Source organism: Bos indicus, chromosome 5 (genome assembly GCF_029378745.1).
Source record: "Bos indicus isolate NIAB-ARS_2022 breed Sahiwal x Tharparkar chromosome 5, NIAB-ARS_B.indTharparkar_mat_pri_1.0, whole genome shotgun sequence".
NCBI lineage: Eukaryota > Metazoa > Chordata > Mammalia > Artiodactyla > Bovidae > Bos > Bos indicus.
In genome coordinates, this window is record NC_091764.1 from 65,061,332 (window position 1) to 65,086,120 (window position 24,789).

A 24,789-nucleotide genomic window follows, 5' to 3' on the forward strand; every position below is an offset into this window, starting at 1 on the left:
AGAGGTTAGATTTTTTGACTCTTAAAAGTCAAGAAGAAATCTCTTTTTTTCCTCTGGTATTTGTGGAAGCATCCTTTTTCTGAGCTAAAAACACCAAATGCTTAATTATTTGAATGTGAAAGAAGAGGCAAGGAGGCAATCAAATGCTCCAGGGAGTGGAGAAGACCATTGGTTAAGTTTTCTGAATATCTTCTCTACTTGATCATTTCCCCTGCAGATGGCCTCCTTGATCCAGCCTCTTACCTCTCTGTTCATGCTAAATTGCTTCAGTCATGTCCAGCTCTTTGTACCCACTGTAGCCCACCAGGCTATTCTGTCCATGGAATTCTCCAAGCAAGAATACTGGAGTGGCTGCCATGCCCTCCTCCAGGGATCTTCCCGACCCAGGGATCAAACCCATGTATCTTAGGTTTCCTGCGTTGGCAGGCAGGTTCTTTACCACTAGCACCACCTAGGAAGTCTCCATCACTTTCTCATACCATTTTTTTCAGTCTTGTCTTTGCCTGGGTATCCTGGCTTCCACCCATGCATGACTTTAGCAGGAAGATAAATCTATGTATTTATCTTTCTCCTATTGCTTGTCTGTCCATCTCCTTCACCTGTCTCCTACTATTTCTCTGTCTACCTCCACAGCTGGCCCTACTTTAAACTTCAGTGTACTTTTTCTTATTTACTGAAATATCATGTGTCCTACTCTAAGTATGTGAATAGGAGGATTTATGTTCTTCACTTCAAAACTTGAGATATGTTTGCTGCTGCTGCTGCTAAGTTGCTTCAGTCGTGTCTGACTCTGTGCAACCCCAGAGACAGCAGCCCACCAGGCTCCCCCGTCCCTGGGATTCTCCAGGCAAGAACACTGGAGTGGGTTGCCATTTCCTTCTCCAATGCATGAAAGTGAAAAGTGAAAATGAAGTTGCTCAGTCCTGTCCGACTCTTAGCGACCCCATGGACTGCAGCCCACCAGGCTCCTCCATCCATGGGATTTTCCAGGCAAGAGTACTGGAGTGGGGTGTCATCGCCTTCTCCAAGATATGTTTAGATCTTGTCATTTTACTCTGTAATTAAGAGACTTTGAATTACAAGAAAACTCTCCCCCAACCTACAGAGTGGAAGAAAATGTAAATTTTATCTGATAAGAAACTTGCATCTTGAATGTGCAAGGAACTCTCATAATTCAATAAGAAAAAGATATATAAGGCACTGGAAAATGGGCAAAAGATCTCAATTGACATGTCTCTACAGAAGATGTACAAATGGCCAATAAACAGAAAAAGATTCTCAATATCATTAGCTATCAGGCAACTGCAAATCAAAATCACAAGATACTACAGCTATCATCAAACATATAGTTAACAACTGTTCATCAGGATATGGAGAAATTGGAACCTTCATACATTACTGATAGAAATGTAAAATGGCACAACCACTCTGGAAAGAGTCTAGGTGTCCCTCAAATGGTTAAGTATAGGGTTCCCATATGACCTGGGAATTCTCCTACTAGTATATACTTAAGAGAAATGAAAACACACATCCACACAACATCTTGCACACAGCATTCAGATTAGCGTTATTCATAACAGACTAAAAGTAGAAGTGACACAAATGTTATCAACTAATGCGTGAGTAAATAAAATGTGATATAGCCATACAATGGAATATTGTTAGACCATAAAAATGAATGAAGTACTGATGTCTACCACATGGATTAACCTTGAAAACATTATGCTATGTGAAAGAAGCCAGTCACAAAAGACCACTGTGGTCACAAAAGACATACTGTGGTTTTTCAATTTTCATGTGATTTCATTTATCTGAAATTTCCAGAATAGAAAACTCTGCGGAGACCAAAAGGAGATTAGTGATTGCTTAAGGCTAACGGTGTTGGGAGGAAATGGGGATGGACTGATCCTTCTGGGTGATTAAAATGTTCTAAGATCTTACTTGTCCGATTCTGTGACTATAAAAATATGAAAATATAGAAATTATGAACTAGATTAAAAGAAATAAGGGATGAGACAAAAAGTGACACCGTTCATCTAATAGGAGTTAACAGTTACGGAATAGAGAAAATGGAAGATGGGGGGAGATTAAAAGAGAGAACAGCTAAGAAATTACCAGTATTAAATATGTTACTCTCTATGTTCAGATACCGTCTTAATTGCTTAAAATATAAAGTATTCTTCCAGTGACAAAAGTACTACATGTTTATTTGCTTACACATTTATAACCTACACATAGTACACAGGAAGAGTCCTTTGTGTTGTGGGGTGGAAATAACTTTCCGTAAAAGCTGATAACATTAATTATATTCAATTTGACATTTAGTCCCCAAGAACAGACACCTGCAGACACTTGTAGAGTTTAATCAGCAAGTTGAAATATCAGAAATGCAATCATGTTTTTACATTATAACGTTCAATCTCGTTTTTTCACAAACAATGGGCATGTAACTTAAGTGTGAAAGTGAATTTTACAGTCATTAAATTATTTTAACTATTAATTTTACAGCAAATTTTCAGTAACTAAAGGGTCATGCAGTTAGTTGACTCTGTATCAACAATCATTATTGGATGAAACTCAGAATTTCATGTAAGGATCGATACAAAAGCTACTTCCTCCATCTCAACCGCATCCCTGTCCCGTGTTATCTACATTGTGGACAGACACTCATTTTCTATACTTTCTGGAGTTATCATAAATAAAACAAAACTATGAAACCTTCATATTCATATATTAATATTTCTTTTATCCTAGTGCATGTTAATATTGAAAACCATGTTGCAAAATGAAACTCTTTTAAGAGTTGTTTTCATATTTATTCACAATTCTACAGGCCTTACTATTTTCAAAATGCTGTGGAAAACATATGGTTATTATTCTGCATCATAACATTCCATATGCTAGAATACTTTATCCTCACCTGTAGAAGAGAATAATCAGATAGGTAAGTCAAGGCCATTTCCTAAAGGAACATAACCAAGGTATGTGACTTCAGGAAAATCAAGATTTCAACGTTAGCCTCTAGGGCAGGATTTCTTGAACTCAACACTATTGCTATCTGAGGCAGGATCATCTTTTGCTGTGGAGGAGATGGCGGCTCTGTGCATCATAGAACATTTAGCAGCATCTCTGAATTCTATCCACCAGATGCCAGCAGCACCTCCTCACCAGCTGTGACAACCAAAAATGTATCCCGATTCTTTCCAAATGTCACCTGAGATATAAAGTTGCCCCATGGAGAACCACTGGTTGAGAGGGAAAATGAACACATTAGCAACTAAATAGATGAATATACCTATATCCTGTTTTACATCCTACATATAAAATTTTCTTTTCTCTATGGAGTGAATGTGATTGGCCTATAGCCTTTTGATTCCTATGTATATTTTAATATTTCTATGGTAAATATCTTTTAGAGAAAGGAACTATAACCACATCATTACATTGAAAATTATTAACAGCTTAACTTTTTTCAAAACTAGCAATAACCTTTGTCTCAACTTTTGATTTCCAATCAATTTCAATTGAAATTTTAAGCACACTATTTGAGTTAATAAAGTGTCAAATGACCTCTGATACTCATACATATTTTTGTGAGGTAGGTATGTGTTTAGTGTTAAGTTCCATTATTAGAGATTAAGGATAAATTCAAGGTAATACAACTTGTTAGTGGCAAAAAAAAAGGCAACTTACATGGCTTTTTGCTCCCATTAGCACTTTTATGATTCAAAATAATTAAGAACACTTGATTTTTAAAAATTCATATTATATTAACATTTTAACTTCATTTGGTTTAACTCAAAGATTTAGACAAGATAAATAATTTTTAATACTTAATAGTAATATTACTTTTATTTCTTAAGAATTGCATCTGGTTCTCTCACGTTTATAAAAGTAAAATATCTACAATTCCTAATGTCACAAAGACATACTTTGTTAAAAGAAAGTGAACAAGAATCGAAGTATTATATTTCTCATTAAGAATATATTGCAGCGGCCCCAGCTCCAGGCGGCTGACTGGCGGCGTCTGCGCAGCCGCCATGTTCGGTTGCTATGCTGTGGCCTGGGAGACGGGGTGTAAAAAAAAAAAAAAAAGAATATATTGCATAAAAAAAGTATATATTGCATAACTCCTTGGCAGTCAGATAAGAAAAAATTATTTAAATAACTTGATTTTTATTTCCTAAATTAAAGCAGTCTATACATATGTGCATTTAGAATTACTAAATAAATAACAATAGTTCAAATCACACTCACATGAAACAAGATTATATCTTCCTACTCATTAAAAAGTTACAGAAAAGTTTACAAAGTTTGATATATGCTTACAAATATGTTGATTAAAAGTAACAACTTTACATATACAAAATATATGAATATATCATTAATTTAAATGTATAAATCTCTTTGTTTTAGATTAATGTTATTTCCTATTTTTTAATTTATTAATGTTTTTAATTGGCAACCTCTAAATGTACACAGCATAGTCACTAAGTATCAAAAAATAAGCAAAATTATCTAATTATAAAATATTTTAATGTACCTAAATATTTCACACATTATTATTTTAAAACAGTGTGAAGCTAAAAAAAAAAAAAAAACCTTCTAAACAGTATCTAATGTGTGAACTATAGAAAAAAAGTAAGCTATTGATGAAAGCCTGTAACCAAAGTCTTAGCTAGAATCATAGCAAAAGAAACAAAATAAACTTTGAGATTGCTACTTGAAATTTTAAAACATGGAACACAGCATATACTCAGTAATTCCAGAGCACTAAAGAAAAATATTTGCCTATGTAATTTAGCTTTTCAACCAGGTGGATATACTGGAATTGAGTATGTCTAAGCATTGCTGTTTAGTCACTAAGTCATCTGACTATTTGAAATCCCATGGACTGTAGCCTGTCAGACTCTGTCCATGGGATTTTCCAGGCAAGAATACTGGAGTGGTTTGCTATTTCCTTCTCCATGTCTATGCGTGCATGCTCAGTCACTTTAGTCACGTCTGGCTCTTTGTGACCCTATGGCATCTGGTCCCAATCACTTCATGGCAAATAGATGGGGAAACAGTGACAGACTTTATTTTTGGGGCTCCAAAATCACTGCAGATTGTGACTTCAGCCATGAAATTAAAACACGCTTACTCCTTAGAAGAAAAGTTATGACCAACCAAGACAGCATATTAAAAAGCAGAGATATTACTTTGCCAACAAAGGTCCGTCTAGTCAAGGCTATGGTTTTTCCAGTAGTCATGTGTGGATGTGAGAGTTGGACCATAAAGAAAGCTGAGCGCTGAAGAACTGATGCTTTTGAACTGTGGTGTTGGGAGAAGACTCTTGAAAGTCCCTTGGACAACAAGGAGATACAACCAGTCCATTCTAAAGGAAATCAGTCCTGAATATTCATTGGAAGGACTGATGCTGAAGCTGAAACTCCAATACTTCGGCCACCTAATGCAAAAGAGCTGACTCATTTGAAAAGACCCTGATGCTGGGAAAGATTGAAGGCCGGAGGAGAAGGCGATAACAGAGAATGAGATGGTTGGATGGCATCACTGACTCAAACAGACATGAGTTTGAGTAAACTCCAGGAGTTGGTGATGGACAGGGAAGCCTGGCGTGTTGCAGTCCATGGGGTCATAAAGAGTCAGACACAACTGAGCGACTGAACTGAACTGGACTCTAGTCCTTCAGGCTCCTCAGTCCATGGGATTCTCCAGGCAAGAATACTAGAGTGTGTTGCCATTTCCTTTTCCAGGGAATCTTCCAGACTCAGGCATCAAACCCGCATCTCCTGCATTGCAGGCAGATTCTTTACCACTGAGCCAGGTGGCAACCCATGCCTAAGCGTATGTACCTTTAAATTTAAATGATTGCAGGGTAGTTGACTTGAAAAAATGCAGCTTAATAGTATTCAGTGGAATCTTCTAATTCCATGGAACTTAATCATTTTTAATTCTGTGTATGTTCTTGGACCACCAAATATGTAAGTACCTAGTTGACAGTACTTTGGTCAGTATAAGGCTCATGGGAGGGAGTTTATATTTATAGGCTGGGATGCAGTGAACCAGGATCTAGGGTAACAGGATTCACACCGGGTGTCTTAAGACATAAGCAAGCACAAGGCAATAGAGTGAATGGGAAATTATGAATAGGAAGGCAAGCAAGCATGAAATGCACAACAAAACCAAAGTCGATGGGTCAGAAAATTGGAATCCAGGTAAGAACTAGAGTCTAAGAAAGGCAATATAAGCAGCCAGTGGCCAGGAACTATAGATAACAATCAAAAAGGCCTAGGAATAGATGTGTAGTACCAAGAAGGCCTTGATTATTGGGCCCATGTTCTGTCCCAAACAGGATGCTTCCTGATTACCACCCTCCTGAGCAAGAATCAATTCCAAGATTAATATGTGCCCTGGGCTGATAGGGGTTGATGAGAAGCAAAGATTTAGATAGCATATACCCACTATTTCATTGCTCCTTAAAAACAGTGTGATAGGAGGGAGAAAGATCTTTTTCAACATCAATTACGATTTTAGCCAACTCTAAAACATGCTAGCACCAAATGCAGAGGAAATATTTTTAACAATGCTCTAATTTAAGAATATTCTTTTAACCATCAAGCACATGTTATATGTATGTATTAGCTTTTCAGCACATATGTAGTCACAACTTTCACAACTACAACTTCACTGAAATAAAAGAGAGTTATAGGGAAATGCTGATGCTGAAACTTTTACCTCCAGAGTTACATCAATTAATGAGTGTAGAAAGTTAAAAAAAAAAAAAGTCAGGGCTTTGCTTAAACAAAATGACCCCCCAAAGTTCTCTCCAAAGTACTCATTATAGACCAAAAAAAGAAATCTAAAACCTGATTCAAGTATTTTAGAAGACATAAAACTGGCACACTGCTTAAGATCATTTAGCGTCACAGCTGCTTCACAAACGAGTTCCACTGATCTTGCTGCTTTGATCTGTGCCATTCAATTCGATATGGTTGAAGGCAGGATTATCAGTTCCACCATCTTCTACTGGATGAGATTTATAGCCTAAAACTTGCTTCTTCTAAAAGAAAATGTTAACATGATGATTAGAAAAAAGAAACTGTTCATTCACCTCAATAATTATCACTACTACTTTTCTTTCTCTAAATCTTATTCACAGTCTACTGAAGCAGAGATAAACAACAGAAATAAATCATTTAAAGAGGAAGGCAAATATCTTCCTTGTCCATCAGAGTTCCAAGAGAGTCTGAGGACTAACGAGTATTCTATACTGGTGATAAAAGTGTGGAGATTTCTTTAAAAACTGGAAATAGAACTGCCTTATGATCCAGCAATCCCACTGCTGGGCATACACACTGAGGAAACCAGAAGGGAAAGAGACACGTGTACCCCAATGTTCATCGCAGCACTGTTTATAATAGCCAGGACATGGAAGCAACCTAGATGTCCATCAGCAGATGAATGGATAAGAAAGCTATGGTACATATACACAGTGGAGTATTACTCAGCCGTTAAAAAGAATACATTTGAAGCAGTTCTAATGAGGTGGATGAAACTGGAGCCTATTATACAGAGTGAAGTAAGCCAGAAAGAAAAACACCAATACAGTATACTAATGCATATATATGGAATTTAGAAAGATGGTAACAATAATCCTGTGTACGAGACAGCAAAAGAGACACTGATGTATAGAACAGTCTTATGGACTCTGTGGGAGAGGGAGAGGGTAGGAAGATTTGGGAGAATGGCATTGAAACATGTAAAATATCATGTATGAAACGAGTTGCCAGTCCAGGTTCAATGCATGATACTGGATGCTTGGGGCTAGTGCACTGGGATGACCCAGAGGGATGGTATGGGGAGGGAGGAAGGAGGAGGGTTCAGGATGGGGAACACATGTATACCTGTGGTGGATTCATTTTGATATTTGGCAAAACTAATACAATTTTGTAAAGTTTAAAAATTAAAAAAAATGCAAAAAAAAAAAGAATTTAAGGGAAAAAAAAGCCAACTCACTTTCTTAAAAATGTCAAAATTAGATAAAAAGTCCTCTTTGGTTAGTAGGAATCTGCAGTCTATGTTTTGTTTTCTTCCTCCTGAAAAACAGACATTATTTACATTGTTAAAAAAATATCTGTAACTACCCAGGGATGGACCATCATACACACATTTAACTCGAGCACATTCACTTCTATGCACTTACAAAACACAAAGGGTCTTTTAAATAGTGCTGGAGACTTAGCCCACTCTTTCTCTTCCTTCAGTCAGTCCCAGATTCTGCAAGCCTCTCAGTGGAATCAATATGAGTCTAGTGTTTAAGGATAAATGAGATGGCTCTTAAATGTAAGCCAACTGCCTCATCCAGTATTAGCTAGGGAAGAGTCATCTGGCCCAATACTGGTAGGAAAACTGGTTTAAAAGCATTCTTCATGTTCTATCAATAAACTATCAAACCATCTACCTCTGCTTCAGACAGCAGAGTTTCCCTTCCTTAATCTGGTGGCTGTCAATGCATGAAGAAATGTAGGAAACTGTGAATTGTTGGATAAACTATTCAAGTGAAAACCAATATGGTTATCAGAATCAAAGCATTTAAGGGGGGGGAGGAGCAAAGAGAGTATTATGACACTAACATTTTTTAAGGAAAAAAATGAGTTGAAAAAGACCAAAAGTCAAATAGTAAAAGGAGATGTTTGTTCCAGATCTGAATGGTTGGGTTACCGGTGAGAAAAGTTTAAAATCTGTCTTAAAATATATCACAACAGATAAGAGAGTAAACCTGCCATGCTGAGAGTAAACCTGCCATTACTTAGGAGAAATAGCATAGTTCTTTTTGAAAAGAAAGAGAATAGTTTAAACAACTGTTTGCGAGGTAACAGATATCTACAAACTTTATTATAAACTTACAATAATTATAGATTGTAATGTCTATAATAATGACAAGTATATAATGTTAATACAATCATTAATCTGTTATATTAATGTCATTATTAATATAATTTTAATTATCAATGCAAGTACCAAAGAAGTATCAAAGACAGTGCTATCCAGATGCCAAAAAATCAATGAGAGGTGGTGGTACTCTACAAAGTGGGCACCGTGCTGGTAGATTTGTAGCATAAAGCAGACATCACACATACTTGGATGAAGTGTAGGATTTCTGACTGATTATAACACACTTGATAAAGAAAGCAGTGGAGCTTTCTGCCCCTTGTTTGGCTGCTCTGGATGTGTATATGTGAGGGAACATAGGAAATTAGGGAGCCCAGCTTTTCTCCCCAACTCCACACTACTGCTCTGCTCCAAACCACCACGACTGCTCACCTGGATAAGTGCAATAGCCTCTACCCACCCTCCTTTCTTTACGGACTACTCTCAAAACTGGATCAGCGCTCTCCTTTGAAAATTACTGGAAAAGTATTTATAAAAATATCCCATGTAGTAGACCTAAAAGACACAGAGATGGAAAATAGAGAGAAGAGATAAGAAAATCAGAGGGGCTGTCCAGGTTTAAAACATTTGACTAACAGGGTTTCCAGAAAGAGAAAATTGAAAATGGCAGGAAATTATAAAAGAAATCATGTAGGAAAATTCCCTGGAACTGAAGGATATAGGTCTTTAGACCCTCCTGAGGGTTTAGGGCAGGACAGTCATTGTGAAATGGGTCACATGTAAACAGCCAGTACATGACAGGGAACTGGTATTCTGAACAGCAATAAGACAAGTCGAAGAAAAGTAAGACAGGCTTCAGGAACAAGAAAGTTACTCTCAACCTAGGATGCTCTACTCACATTGCCAACAATTATCAAGCAGATATGCAATGTTTCCAAGATCTCTTGTCCATCCTTTCTCAAGAACATGCTATAGCATATACTCCATTCAGTTAAGGGAGTAAACAAGAATTAGGAGAAATGGGATTCAGGCAGCAGAGCATCAAACACAGGAAGGAGACCAAGGGAATTCACAGAACTAGGGCAAAATGAAGTCCCAGGATAATGGTTCTACAGCAATCCCAGAAAAGCAGGGTATACCATGTGTATTATTGATTTGATTTTATTTAAAATGTATTTTTTTAAGTTTACAGACATCTGAAAAAAAGCCTTCACACTATGTTTGGATATAAAGACCATAATTAGATATAAAGGCTACTCCTTACATGTATAGATATCTTCTTTCCAGTTTACAAAGAGTTGGTGCAGGACAATGAGAATATCATGGCACAGGGCTATTATAATGGTATGTATAAAACTCCTAGCATTGTAATAGCTACACAAAAGCATTTTATTTTTATCTTACAGCAACCTGTGAGATAGGCAGGTCAATTGTTATTACCCTCATCTTATACATAAGATAGCTAAGGCTCAGAGTAGCTACGGAGCAGCTATACAGACTTAGAGCTATAAGTTCATGCAGCTGCTAAATGGCATAACAGATTCTAATTGAGATGGGTCTTCTGTTTTCAAGACTAGTCCTTAAAACTTCCCATGAGTAAAATGGAACAAATAATTGAACTAATAGTATTTTACTATTTTATATAGTATAATAACATAAATAGCTATAAAACAGATATAGTAAAAACTAATACAGAGGTAAATATAGCAATAATAAATATAGCAATACTAATACTAAATATAGCAATATTAATGTTACCTGTTGATAAACTGATAAGCATTCCCACAAATAACGTTACCAAAGTTCCAACAGTGCTGAAGTATAAATATGATAAAGAATACCAGTTATCCATCAGTGGAGTCCTAAGAAAGAACAAAAGCATAACTGTAAGGTTTTATGCATGCTACTAGTAACTAAGAGTATGTGTCAATAACCCTCATGGCAAACTCAGAATATAATATTTAATCATGTTTATAATGTCCAAATTTGCTGTCCCACTTTTACCTTATTGGATCAGAAATTAAGTGTGACCTAACTTTTGACTGTGTGGATCACAATAAACTATGGAAAATTCTGAAAGAGATGGGAATACCAGACCACCTCACCTGCCTCTTGAGAAACCTATATGTAGGTCAGGAAGCAACGGATAGAACTAGACATGGAACAACAGACTGGTTCCAAATAGGAAAAGGAGTATATCAAGGCTGTATATTGTCACCCTGCTTATTTAACTTCTATGCAGAGTACATCATGAGAAACACTGGACTGGAAGAAGCACAAGCTGGAATCAAGATTGCCAGGAGAAATATTCATAACCTCAGATATGCAGATGACACCACCCTTATGGCAGAAAGTGAAGGGGAACTAAAAAGCCTCTTGATGAAAGTGAAAGAGGAGAATGAAAAAGTTGGCTTAAAGCTCAACATTCAGAAAACTAAGATCATGGCATCTGGTCCCATCACTTCGTGGGAAATAGATGGGGAAACAGTGGAAACAGTGTCAGACTTTACTTTTGGGGGCTCCAAAATCACTGCAGATAGTGATTGCAGCCATGAAATTAAAAGATGCTTACTCCTTGGAAGGAAAGTTATGACCAACTTAGATAGCATATTCAAAAGCAGAGACATTACTTTGCCAACAAAGGTCCATCTAGTCAAGGCTATGATTTTTCCAGTGGTCATGTATGGATGTGAGAGTTGGACTGTGAAGAAAGCTGAGCGCTGAAGAATTGATGCTTTTGAACTGTGGTGCTGGAGAAGACTCCTGAGAGTCCCATGGACTGCAAGGAGATCCAACCAATCCATCCTAAAGATCAGTCCTGGGTGTTCTTTGGAAGGACTGATACTGAAGCTGAAACTCCAGTACTTTGGCCACCTCATGCGAAGAGTTGACTCATTGGAAAAGACTCTGATGCTGGGAGGGATTGGGGGCAGGAGGAGAAGGGGACAACAGAGGATGAGATGGCTGGATGGCATCACCAACTCGATGGACATGAGTTTGAGTGAACTCCGGGAGTTGGTGATGGATAGGGAGGCCTGGCGTGCTGTGATTCATCGGGTCGCAAAGAGTCGGACATGACTGAACGACTGAACTGGACTGAACTGAACTGAACCTTGATCTCATAATACCAATAATGTTTATTATAATACCAATGTCCATGTTTATTCATTCTGTTCATGTTATTCACTCAACTCTGCTTTGTTTCCCAGGCACTGTTCTTCTCATTGGAAAGTCTGACATTGAAAAGGTGGACAAGGGGGTTCCTGCTCTCAGGAAGTTTACATTCTAAAAGAGATATGTAGTGATTAAGTAAACAAATTAATAAACATAACAATTCCCATTTTGATTGTAGAGAAGAAAGCATTTAAATGAGATATTAATATCAAAATGAGAAATTAATGTCAAAGATACTTTAAAAATTCCATGAATTTTGGAAATTAAATGTCCACTTTTAAATGATGTCTCCTGGCAATCTTGATTCCAGCTTGTGATTCATCCAGCTGGGCATTTTAGGTGTAAAATATATTGATTCACAATTTTTTAAGGTTATATTCCATTTACAGTTATCATAAAATATTGGCTATACTCACTATGTTGTATAATATGTCCTTGTAGCTTATATTATACCTAATTGTTTTTAATCACTTGCCCCTATATTGCCCCTCCCACTTTCTGCTTTTTTGTTATCTTCATTATTTTGTGGTATTTTTTAGATTCCACATATAAGAGATATACAGTATTTGTGTTTGTCTGACTTATTTCACTTATATTTCCAGCGACGTGGATAGACCTGGAAGGCACATTGTAGTATTTTAAGTGGAGAAGTGACATGACCTGATCTGCTTCTAAAACAACTGCTCTAGGATTCCACATGCAGCTTTGATAGACCCACCATCCAGCCAAAAGTAATATTTGAAAACTTGGAGATGGGATGAGGCAGGTTTTTGTAGACCTCAGAGAGATCATGGCAATTAGAACTTAAGGGGTCAAGATCCCAGAAAGAAGGGGAAAATAGAAGTTAGCTAGTGAACTTAAGATAATGTGATATATTGGGCCAAAGACAGACAAAATAGAACAGAATAGAAAATCGAAAAATTGACCCACAAAAAATAGTCATTGGGTTTATGTCACAGTTGCCACTGCATGGCAAATGGTGCAAAAAGAAGATATTTTCAATAAATGGTTTTTGGCTAATATCCATATGGGGAAAAAATGAATCTTGATCACTTGAAATCAATTCCAAAGTGGATTACAATTCACAAATGGAAATGGTGCGCAAGAAAGCTTTTAAATAAAAAAATTAGAGGAATATCTTTATGACCTCAAGGTAGGCAAAGATTTCTTAAATGGGACTCACAAAAGACTAACCATATAGGAAGAGACTGATAAGTTGAACTCAATTAAAATTAAGAAATTCTGACCACTATAAAGCATCACTGCTGCTGCCAAGTCGCTTCAGTCGTGTCCGACTGTGCGACCCCATGGACTGCAGCCTACCAGGCTTCTCCGTCCATGGGATTCTCCAGGCAAGAACACTGGAGTGGGTTGCCATTTCCTTCTCCAATGCATGAAAATGAAAAGTGAAAGTGAAGTCGCTCAGTCGTATCCGACTCTTCGCGACCCCACGGACTGCAGCCTACCAGGCTCCTCCGTCCATAGAGTAAAAAGGTAAGCCACAGAGTGGGAGAAAAATATTTTCAAAACTTATCTTTTATCTAGAATTTATCAAGAAAACTTAAATAAATAAAAACAGAGAACTCATTTTAAAATGGACCAAAGATTTCAATAAAGTCACAAAAGTTCATAAAAGTAGTTATACAAATGCCCAGTTGAGTTCAGTTCAGTCGCTCAGTCGTGTCCGACTCTTTGCGACCCCATGAACTGCAGCACGCCAGGCCTCCCTGTCCATCACCAACTCCTGGAGTTCACTCAAACTCATGTCCATCGAGTTGGTGATGCCATCCAGCCACCTCATACAAATGCCTGTATGCCATACATGTAAAAAGGTATCAAACTTCATTAATCATAAGGGAAATGCAAGTTATGTACCCATTAAGTATTGGGAACTTAAAAAGTAAAAACTGAATCTGAGTGATTGAAACCTAATATGTAGGCAGTGAGAGTAGCTACTTCACCTTTGGCTGTGTGTGTGTTCACTCCCCTTGGACTCTAGTCATCCTGAACTGTGCATGACGTCCTAAGACACCATGTGGCTTCAGGCCTTCCTGATTTGCATATGTTGCCTTCATTCTGCAACATACACTCCTTCCTTTTTTCCCCCGTCTGATCTTGTTCACCTGATTATTTCACCCATGTTACACTCCTCTAGAATCTTTCACTCAGGAATCATTAGGCTCCTCCTCCTTCTGGTTGTCATGATAGACTGTGAATACTACTTTTCACAATGTATTACTTGTTTATTCTCTTGTCCAACTTCCGGTTGGGTCATTTTCTGTGACAACAATAACTTTCCAGACCTTCTCTTCTAGCCAACTTCTGCATTCTTCAAGTATTAGTGCATCCCTGAAGTCTGTGCTAATCTACATTTCAACTTTGCTTATAATCATTCTTGTGGGTACTTAGTTCATGCTCAAAAAATTCTGATTTATTAGCTGAACTATTTTATAAATAAGCTAACATAGAACAGTGATTATTATGGTACCAGGCACATAGTAAACCTCAGCTCATTTATGTATTTTGGAAATCCAAATAACCAATATGCCTTTAAATTAAAAGATACATCTACATAATCAGGACAAACACTAAGAAAAATTGCGAAATGAAAAGTACAACTTCAACATCCTCCAATTTATCCTTAATCACTTCTCCCTTAACTAATTCATCACTTCTCCCTTCTCTCTAATGACTTCCTGAGCTCCACCCCATAAATGCATTCATTCTTATCCAGAATACACCCTGTATTTCTGTGCCCTTATCTCCATAGCATCCCCATCTAGTCAAACCTTCCCCCCCACATGCCTCAGGCCCTAGAACTACCTTTTCTCTTTACCCATGCAGATTACCAGCCCTGACTCCCACACAAGTATTCTCATAGCTGAATTCCCTCTGAATCACCAATGATGTCTGTATGTATGGTCACATTCCTTCTCCCAGGAGTGTGTCCCATTTTAAGAGGGAGATGCCATGTCTTGTCTCAAAAGAAATGATTCTCCAGTGGCTTCATTCTAGGCAAGCTGGAACTGGGGCAATACTTTAGGGGAAGTGCCATCATCTTTGCATTCCTTGAATGCATCCATGGGTTTTGCGCTTTAAAGCTGAATATGTATATACCCACTGAGGGTAGTCTTGCTCTCGCATCCACTGTACAGTGTAACAGTGATGTACCAAAAGGTCTGTTACTGTTTAGTCACTAAGTGAAACTCACTCAGTTGTATCTGACTCTTTGTGATCCCATGGACTATAGCCCACCAGGCTCTTCTGTCCATGGAATTTCCCAGGGAAGAATACTGGAGTGGGTTGCCATTTCCTTCTCCAACCAAAAGTCTACATTATTTCATTAAATCAGATGACATCAGTAGCCAGAAGCTCAAAAATGTACTGCATAACTGAAAACTCTAACAGGAAGATCACAGCTGCAACTCATTGCCAATGCTCTAAAGATTTGGAATATTTAAAACTGAACAAATAGCAATTATCCAATGTATTTCAACAAATTGCAGCTTCTAGTTGGTAAAAGTTATACTTCAAAGGCTATATACGCAATGTGTCTTTTATAATTTTGCTTTTCATTTTAAAGGTTTTTCAGTGGACAAAGACAACTTTTCATTCAAGTGGAACTAATATTTGTCAGCATTTACACATAGTAGAATTTTTTGTTACTATTCAAGTCTTCTCTGCATCTGTAGGTGAAGTGGAAATTTTTATTGAAATTAAGAAAATATGGCTTTTTTTCTTTTGCTATTTCTGAACAAAATATAATAGCCAGAAAGCCACACACACTCTCCTCATTTCAAAATTAGGCAAAATCACAGCACTGCAGGCAAGACAAAGAGCAACAGAGGTTTTCTATCTGTCACATTCATTTTTTAAAATATGGCATTACAAGGCTCAATCCATTACCTTTCAATGTTGTGTACTTGAGAAGCACTGGTAGAAAATGGCATTTTTGTGGTTGTCATCCAATTTGTTCCATTGTATGTGCTGTTACAGCCATGGGTTTCAAGTCTTAATGGCATCATTCTCTCAGGAAGTGGGGGATAAAGCTGAGCTCCAATTCCGACCCACAAAGAAATGGCAAATCCAGCCAGCAGACCCCCAAGTGCTCCCTGCAAAACAGAAGTGTTTTTCAAAACAAATAATACAGTTTGCTTTGAAATAGAAGTTAACATTAGGAGCTTAAGCTCAACACGGTCCAAGTCAAATTTACCAGCTTCCTTCCTAAAACTCTTCTCCCTTGCAAGCTCCCTGCCTCTTGCCAAGGGCAGCATGGGTCCCAGGTCCCTCAGCCCAGAGCCCTTGTCTCTGGAACCCCCAACCCCTATTTTATATCTCTATCTTGCCAATCACCAATTCTTCTTCATTTTTCTTTACATATCTCATAATTCCATGCCTTCCACTCTGTCTCCATGGCCAGCCCTCTGTTCTGGTCTCTTCATCTCTTTACACCCAGTGACCACAACAGACAGATATGCAGTTGACTTCAAGCCAACTTTTCCCTCCACTTTTACTTAATTTACAAAAAAAATGGCATGTCATATGAGCAACAGGGGCTTTCCAGGTGGCACTAGTAGTAAAGAACCTCCCTGCCAATGCAGGAGACCTAAGAGACTCAGGTTCGATCCCTAGGTTGGGAAGATCCCCTAGAGGAGGGAACACCAACCCACTCCAGTATTCTTGCCTGGAGAATCCCATGGACAGAGGAGCCTGGTGGGCTACAATCTCTAGGGTCACAAAGAGTCAGACAAGACTGAAGTGACTTAGCACACACGCATGCATGAGCAACAGGCTATGAAGAAGAAAGCATCCACAGAATTTATTCCTTTACTTAGCAACATGCATGATAAGTAAATTAGGGGACAATGCTGCTGCTGCTGCTAAGTTGCTTCAGTTGTGTCCGACTCTGTGCGACCCCATAGATGGCAGCCCACTAGGCTCCTCTGTCCCTGGGATTCTCCAGGCAAGAATACTGGAAAATAGCAAGATGTTTTCACAAATGACTGCAACGGTACATATAACCAAGCCAAGTACTTCCAGAGATATGTGGAAATGTCCTCTCTAAAGACATTTGGTTTCACAATCTTTGAAAGACCTGGGTTACCCTGCTCCTACCTTTCACCAGTAATCGAACAGTTTTTGATAGTCAGTCAGTCCTTGAATGATTTAAGCCCTAGTTCCAAATAATGCAGTCGAAAGCAAATCTTGCTGGAAAGCCCCTTTCTCTGTGGTGAAATTTCTCCCCTCACTTTAAGAATAATGATCAGATTATTACAACAGAAATAGCAGTATCTTACTTCCTCTGCTAAGGACAAGTTGGACCTAGTCAGCTATAGCATTTCTGGAGGCAACTCATGGTGGCAATAAATGTCAAAAATCAAAAGTCAATCTTCTTTTAATATTTCAGTCACTCAACCAACCACTTGCATTTCACAAAGAATCTCATCAAAACTTCAACATTTTGAGGTGGACATGAACTGCCCTCTTTCTTTGTGATTCATTTCTACTAAGCTAGCATTTCATATGACACTTCATTGAGAATTATTATTAACAATAATAACAATGATAATAGCCCTTATTTGTATCTGTCTTACCAATTCCTAATGCCTCATGAGGAAAATGGAATTCTAAGTATAAAGTTCTACAGTTATTCTCCATCTGTCTGAAACAACCACACATACATTATAAGCTTTTCCTAAACTTCAGCTTTATAGCAGGACTAAATTAGTAGTGTTCCTCCTGACTTTCAGAGAAATTATTTCAATTTCATTTATACTAAACAAAACTTAGTACACCTCAAAGCACAGATATGTCTATATAGAAGAACAGAGCTATTACTTCTTTCTGAACTCAATTATAAATTATGATTATCCTTTTGGGAACAGAAGCACGTTGTTGGAGCTACATCTTTAAATATCAGGAGAATAGATTCTGACCAAAGTGGCAAAGAATTTATCTTATTGCTTCTCTTTACTGTACCCAGGCTATTCACAGGTATCCTCGGCTCTACTGCCCTGAAATCTTTCATATCCAAGCCTGTAAATCTCCTTTAAATCTTAATGATTAATATTAATGAAGGGTAAAAAATAAATAAAAACAAAATGTTGTTCTTTAGTTATATAATATAATATTCATAATGTCCATGCTAAGTTGCTTCAGTCATGTCTGACTCTGTGAGACCCTAGGAATTGTAGCCTGCCAGTCTCTTCTGTCCTTGGGATTCTCCAGGCAAGAATACTGGAGTGGGTTGTTGTGCCCTCCTCCAGGGGATCTTCCCAACATAGGGATCAAACCTGCATCTCTTACATCTCTTGTATTGGAAGGCAGGTTCTTTACCTTGAGCACCACCTGGGAAGCCCAATATTCATAATATATTGTATTATATTATATATCATATTATGTATTATTTCATAATATATATTCTTTAGTTGTGCTTTATGATACTCTTTAATATTATATTTTGGGATTCCCCAGTGGCTCAATGGTAAAGAATCTGCCTGCCAATGCAGGAGACACAAGCTCAATCCCGGGGTCAAGAAGATGCCCTGAAGAAGGAAATGGGCTTCCCTCATAGCTCAGTCAGTAAAGAATCTGCCTGCATTGCAGGAGACCTGGGTTTGACTCCTCAGTTGGGAAGATCCCCTGGAGAAAGAAATGGCAACCCACTCCAGTATTCTTGCCTGGAAAATCCCATGGACAGAGGAGCCTGGCGTGCTACAGTCCATGGGGTCGCAAGAGTCGGACACAAGTTGGTAACTAAACTACCACCACCACCACTCCAGTATTCTTGCCTAGAAAACCCCATGGACAGAGGAGCCTGGTAGGTTACAGTGCATGAGGTCACAAAGAATCAGACACAACATAGTGACTAAACAACAATATTATATTTTAGTTATAATTACGCTTTTCTATAATTATGTGATAGTCACAATATCGGAGGAGGTAATGGCACCCCACTCCAGTACTCTTGCCTGGAAAATCCCATGGACGGAGGAGCCTGGTGGGCTACAATCCATGGGGTCTCGAAGAGTCGGACATGACTGAGCGACTTTACTTTCACTTTCACTTTTCACTTTCATGTATTGGAGAAGGAAATGGCAACCCACTCCAGTGCTCTTGCCTGGAGAATCCCAGGGACGGGGGAACCTGGTGGGCTGCCATCTATGGGGTTGCACAGAGTCGGACACAACTGAAGCGACTTAGCAGCAGCAGCAGCAGTCACAATATATATTGTTCTGGCAGTTTCCATTTAGTTTCACACATGCAGGGTCCCAGTGCATAGTACATTCGTTGTGTGTCCCAGCGAAGTCAATACGAATAACTTAAGTCATCAAGATAAGCCACTAATGACAGGTATCAGAGGAACCATAACTTTATAGTTGAGAAAAATTGTAGAAATGCTACTGTAGTTGGAAAAGTAGACTTTACATATATTCATCTTTTATACTTACAATTGAGTTGGCAAAGGGAACCAAAATCCCCAAAGAAAACAAGCCCATAAGTGGCCCACCAAGCATGCCAAATATGCTGAGTGCTGCCTACAAAATTAATAAGAAGTCATCAATCAGCAATCGGAAATCCAAAGTTAAAACATTTAAAAGTAATTTCATTGAGATGAGGATTTAAACTCAAAATTCCTGAAAATCATGGCAGCCTTGCCATTGACAAAGAGATAATTAGAACCTGGAAGCTTCTGCATCTCAGGCTCGGTTCTATCTGTTCATTAAGTATCCTCAATAAAAGAAGCAAACTATAAAGAGGACAGAGAATTATGAGGCAAGAGGGACACTACTCCTAGCATTGTTCTTGTAGATGTTAATAATCACATCACTCCTTTGTGCTTCGGTAGTCTCAAAATGCTCTGCAAAACAAGATTGTGGCTAAGTACTACTAAGTGACCAGAGATGGCAACAAAACCCAATGCTATCCTTGATTTCCTAAGGATAGAACTAAAATGAGAAATGTGATTTCAAAAAGAAAAAAAAAAAAAAAGATTGATCAAATCATGTAGAAAGTTTTAACCTGATTGGCTAACTGCAACCTTTGCTTTGATGGACAGATGCCAAAATCATGATAGTGAAAAAAGTTTACAGTGTGAAGAATGCAAAAGTGCAAATAGCTGAAACATTCAAGAGATATATGTTCACAATATTCAGACAGCTAATTCTTGAGAGTGAATAGAACCATCAAAGAAGAATCAGGGACCCACTGGTTTGTTCACAGAGTAAAAGGGACAGATGGAAGAGAATTAATACATTAAAGAAAAAATGTTAGTCAAAAAATTTTTAGAGGGTATAGACTGCAGCTCTGGGTTAAAAAACAAACAACAACAACAACAAATAAACAAAACAAAACAAAACAAAAAAACAAGAAAAGAGCTCTACCTAGTGGACTAGGGAAGGAGTGAGGATATGATGACAGAGAAGAACTAGTGCTCAAGGAGAATATGGACTCAGAATATGGTCCTAAGGAACCATTTCACAATGTCTCTTGAACCAGAGTCCGGTTGGAAGGAAGGTAGACTTCACTGCAAAATGTGAGAAGTCACTTGGCACATGTGGTGGTCACCGTGACAGTGTGACCTAGAGCCAGTTCTAGAGATACAAGGAATAGTCTCCCCACCAAATACTTGTCTCAGGAAATAAGACCTTGGTTAGAGATGAAGCAAGGAAGAGCTGTCTTAAAGTCATGATGACTCTCCTAGAATATCTCATTACCTATACTCAGGCCAGAGCTGGTATATGAAAAAGGGGGGAAAAGGGGGAATCAATCATAAGAGCTCTAAAAATGATTCAGACTATGAAGGAAAGCATACTAACAGGAGTTTTGTTGGTTATAGCTTAGGTGTACCAGATAAGGTTAGAGTTTCTAGACCTAAATCATCCATTCATTCATATAATCAGAATGAGAGTACACTATTTTAACAGCTGGTATACACTAAGCAACAACCAACCAGAAAGGAACCAAACCTTAGGCCTGAAGCAGGAGTCTGGAGGACTTGTTATGCCTAGCATTAACCTTCAAATTTCTGGGTCATGCTGAGGTCCCAGAGTCCCAGAGTCGGACCCAGGTGGCCATGGAAATTCCATGGACTACTTGGGGGTGATCAGGTAAGTAGATATTTATGAACCAATACATAAATAGTTATATTCAACCTGAATGTATAAAATATCTACTTTGTCTTAGGAACTGTACCAGATATTTGGTACAGTATCAAAGAACAATGACATAATCCTCACCTTCATGAAATTTTAACCTATTTAGTAAAATAGACACTAAATAAATGACTGCAATAAAGAATTATAATGGGGATTACAAGAGAAATATGAGGTACTCTGGGAACATAATAGAGGGGAACTCAAACCTATCCAGGTAACAGAAAAAGCCTTTTCAGAAAATAATGTTTAAGTTGAAACTTGAAGGAAAAATAAGACTTAAACAGTTAAAGAGTGCTAAACCGAAAATCAGAAGGATACAGAAGAACTCAGAACCATCGATGAGAAGATCTATTAATAATTGACACTTGTAGAATATACACTTAACAATAGCAGAGAACACATTCCTTTCTTGTTCCCCTGTAACAGATACCAAAATACTATATCCTGGGCTATAAAACAGACTTCAGCAAATTTTAAAGAATTAAAATCATACAGAATGTGTTCAGAATGACCACCTTGGAATGAAACTAGAAATCAATAGCAGAAAGATAACAGGAAAGTCTTCAAACACTTAGAAACTAAGTAACATACTTTTAAACAATCCATGGGGCAAAAGGACATATCAAAGGAAATTTTAAAATATAAATACAAAACATGAAAAGTTGTGGGACACAGCTAGAAGTGCTGAGAGGGAATATTTTAGCAATTAGTGCATAAATTATAAATAAAATTCTGAAATCAATCATCTAAGGTCCTACCTCAAGAACAAAATCCAAAGTAAGCAGAAGGAAGAAAATAATGAAGGTAAGAACAAAAAGCAATGATTTAAAACAGAAAAACAATATGGAAAAATCAGTGAAACAAGAAGCTAATTCTTTGAAAATATCCATAAAAATTGACAAAGCTCTAGCAAGACTAAAAAACAGATAAAAGATAAAATTACCAATGTGAGGAATAAAACAAGAGCTAACACTACAAACTCTGCAGATATCAAAACCATAATAAGGGAATACTATGGATCAAATCCTTGATCCATTTTATAATTCATCCAATATGAAACAGGTAATTTGAATAGCTATAACTACTAAGGAAACTGAATTCATAATTTTAAATTCCCCCCAAAAGAAACCCCCAAGAGCAGATGGTTTCACTAGAGTATTATACCAAACAGCATTATACCAAACAAAGAATTAACACCAGTTTTGCACAATCTCTTCCATAAAAAAGGAGAGAATTCTTTCCAGTTTATTTTATGAAGCTGGTATGACCCTAATACCAAATCCAGACAATGACATTACAAAAAAATATTACTACAGATCAGTACCTCTCATGAATATAGATGTAAAAATTCTTAATAAAATATCATCAAATAGAATTCAGCAACATATAAAAATAACTATATGCTATGACCAAATGAAATTTATTCCAGAAATGCAAGGCTGGATCAACATTTGAAAATCAATCAGGATAATATACCATGTCAAAGGACTAAAGAAGAAAATCATATTGTTATATCAAATGACGCTGAAAAATCATCTGACAAAATTCAACACTCACTCATGATAAAAACTCTCAGGAAAATAGGAGTAAAGGGGAATTTCCTTAATTTGGTAAAGGGGATATACAAAACTCCTACAGCTAATGTACTCAAGAATGAATTACTAAATGTTTTCCTCATTCAGGGACTTCCCTTGTAGCTCAGCTGGTAAAGAATTTGCCTGCAATGCAGGAGACCTGGGTTCAATCCCTGGGTTAGGAAGACCCCCTAGAGAAAGGAAAGGCTACCCACTCCAGTATTCTGGCCTAGAGAATTCCATGGACTGTATAGTCCATGAGGTTGCAAAGAGTAGGACACGACTGAGCAACTTTCACTTTCACTTTGCTCATTCAGACTGGGCAACAAGGCAATGGTGTTCACTCTCCTACACTTATTCAACATAATGTGTAAACTGAAGCCACAGGAATAATATAATAATAATAATAACAAATTGAAGCAATAGGGAAACAAAAGGTACATGCGCAGATTGGAAGAGAAGATATGAAATTGTCCCTATCTGAAGTTGAAGAAAATCCCAGAAACTAATAAGTAAACTCAACAAGGTCATATGATATAGACAAATATACAAAAATCAATTGTATCTCTTATACATTAACAAACACATGGACACCAACATTACAAATACAATATCATTTAAATTACTCAAAAAATGAAATACTTAGGTATAAATCTAATTAAATATAAATGGGACTTTTATATAAAAATTACTGTGTTATAAAAATTACACAGTTGGTGGTGGAAAAACTTAGGGACAATCTAAATAAATGAAGAGACATACTACATTTATGGATTAAAAGATTCAATGTGGTAAAAATGTTCCCGAGTTGTTATATAGGTTTAAGGCAATATTATCAAAATCTAAGCAGGGTTTATATATAAATTATATACATATATATATATATGAAGAGAATATTATTCTAAACTTTATATAGGAAGGCAAAGGAACTAAAATAGTTAAAACAATTTTGAAAAATAACAATAAAGTGGAAGGAGTCAGTAAATCTGGATTCAAGATTTATTACAACATGATAGTAATCAAGACTGTGTGATCTTGGCAAATGGATATACACACAGATCAATGGAATAGAACAAAGACACCAAAAATAGACCCATACAAATATGCTCCATTGATTTTTCACATAGGTACAAAGGCAATCAATGGAAGAAAGATAGTTTTTACAAGTGGTGCAACTGGACATCCACATGGAAAAGTAACCTAAGTCTCTCACCATTGAGGAAACTGGCTAAAGGATATGTGGAGTCTCTCTGTATTATTTTTTACTATTACTTGTAAACCTATGATTTTCTCAAAATGGAAATTTTAATTAAAAAAAAATTTAAAGACTTTAGTCATATCTGTTCCTTGATATGTCTATGGGTAGATATATAAAGAGAGAAGTCTAGAAGGATGATCACATGAACTTTAAAAAAAATTTAGTGATTATGACTTAAACCTTTGAGGATTAGCTCTTACCTGCAACAAAGCTCCCATTAGTGAAGCCAGTGCAGCCATGCCAATACACAGGGCCCCAAACAGCACACCTATATGGATGACATAAAAGCCATTGCAAAATCCACTCAGAGGATTAGAATTCTCAATAGAATAAACTACCATACTTTGATTCAAAGTGTGTAACGTGACTATAATGAAGAATGGCCACCTATCTCAGAGTCAGGTAAAAAGGCAATGGGCTGTTTTTCTACAGCATCAGCAGTGTGCAAAGAGGAAAGAAAACGCTGATATCATGTCCCAGGATTTATTACATTAGGTTATATAAGTAAAGAATCCCTAAAATTAAATATAGGTATTTTAAACTAAAAACCATTGTGTTACTAATCTAATCCTCCATAAACATTTGTTTGTAAAGGAAAGCTCAGGTCTCTTTTCAGTTTGCCAAAAACAGGACGCACTGCTCTGATGGGGCAAGGGAGTAATAAACATCAGAAAGTCTTCTGACTTTAAGTGTTCATTTCTCCTGGGAAGTGGAAATCCACACCAGAGTA

At 37.3% G+C, this 24,789-nt stretch overlaps 1 protein-coding gene across 2 annotated transcripts in view; it reads right to left on the reverse strand.

The window, feature by feature from the left end:
• Positions 1-2,347: 2,347 nt before the first annotated feature.
• Positions 2,348-24,789, reverse strand: part of SLC5A8 (solute carrier family 5 member 8) — a 71,292-nt gene continuing 48,850 nt past the window's right edge. For both annotated transcript variants that reach the window (XM_070789611.1, XM_019961166.2), the window contains 6 exons: positions 24,260-24,327; positions 19,521-19,607; positions 15,976-16,181; positions 10,654-10,757; positions 8,020-8,099; positions 2,348-7,063 (listed from right to left, as the gene is read on the reverse strand). In XM_070789611.1, the coding sequence (XP_070645712.1) occupies positions 6,938-7,063; positions 8,020-8,099; positions 10,654-10,757; positions 15,976-16,181; positions 19,521-19,607; positions 24,260-24,327 (671 nt within the window). In that variant the 3' untranslated portion in view covers positions 2,348-6,937. The remainder of the gene's footprint in view (positions 7,064-8,019; positions 8,100-10,653; positions 10,758-15,975; positions 16,182-19,520; positions 19,608-24,259; positions 24,328-24,789) is intronic.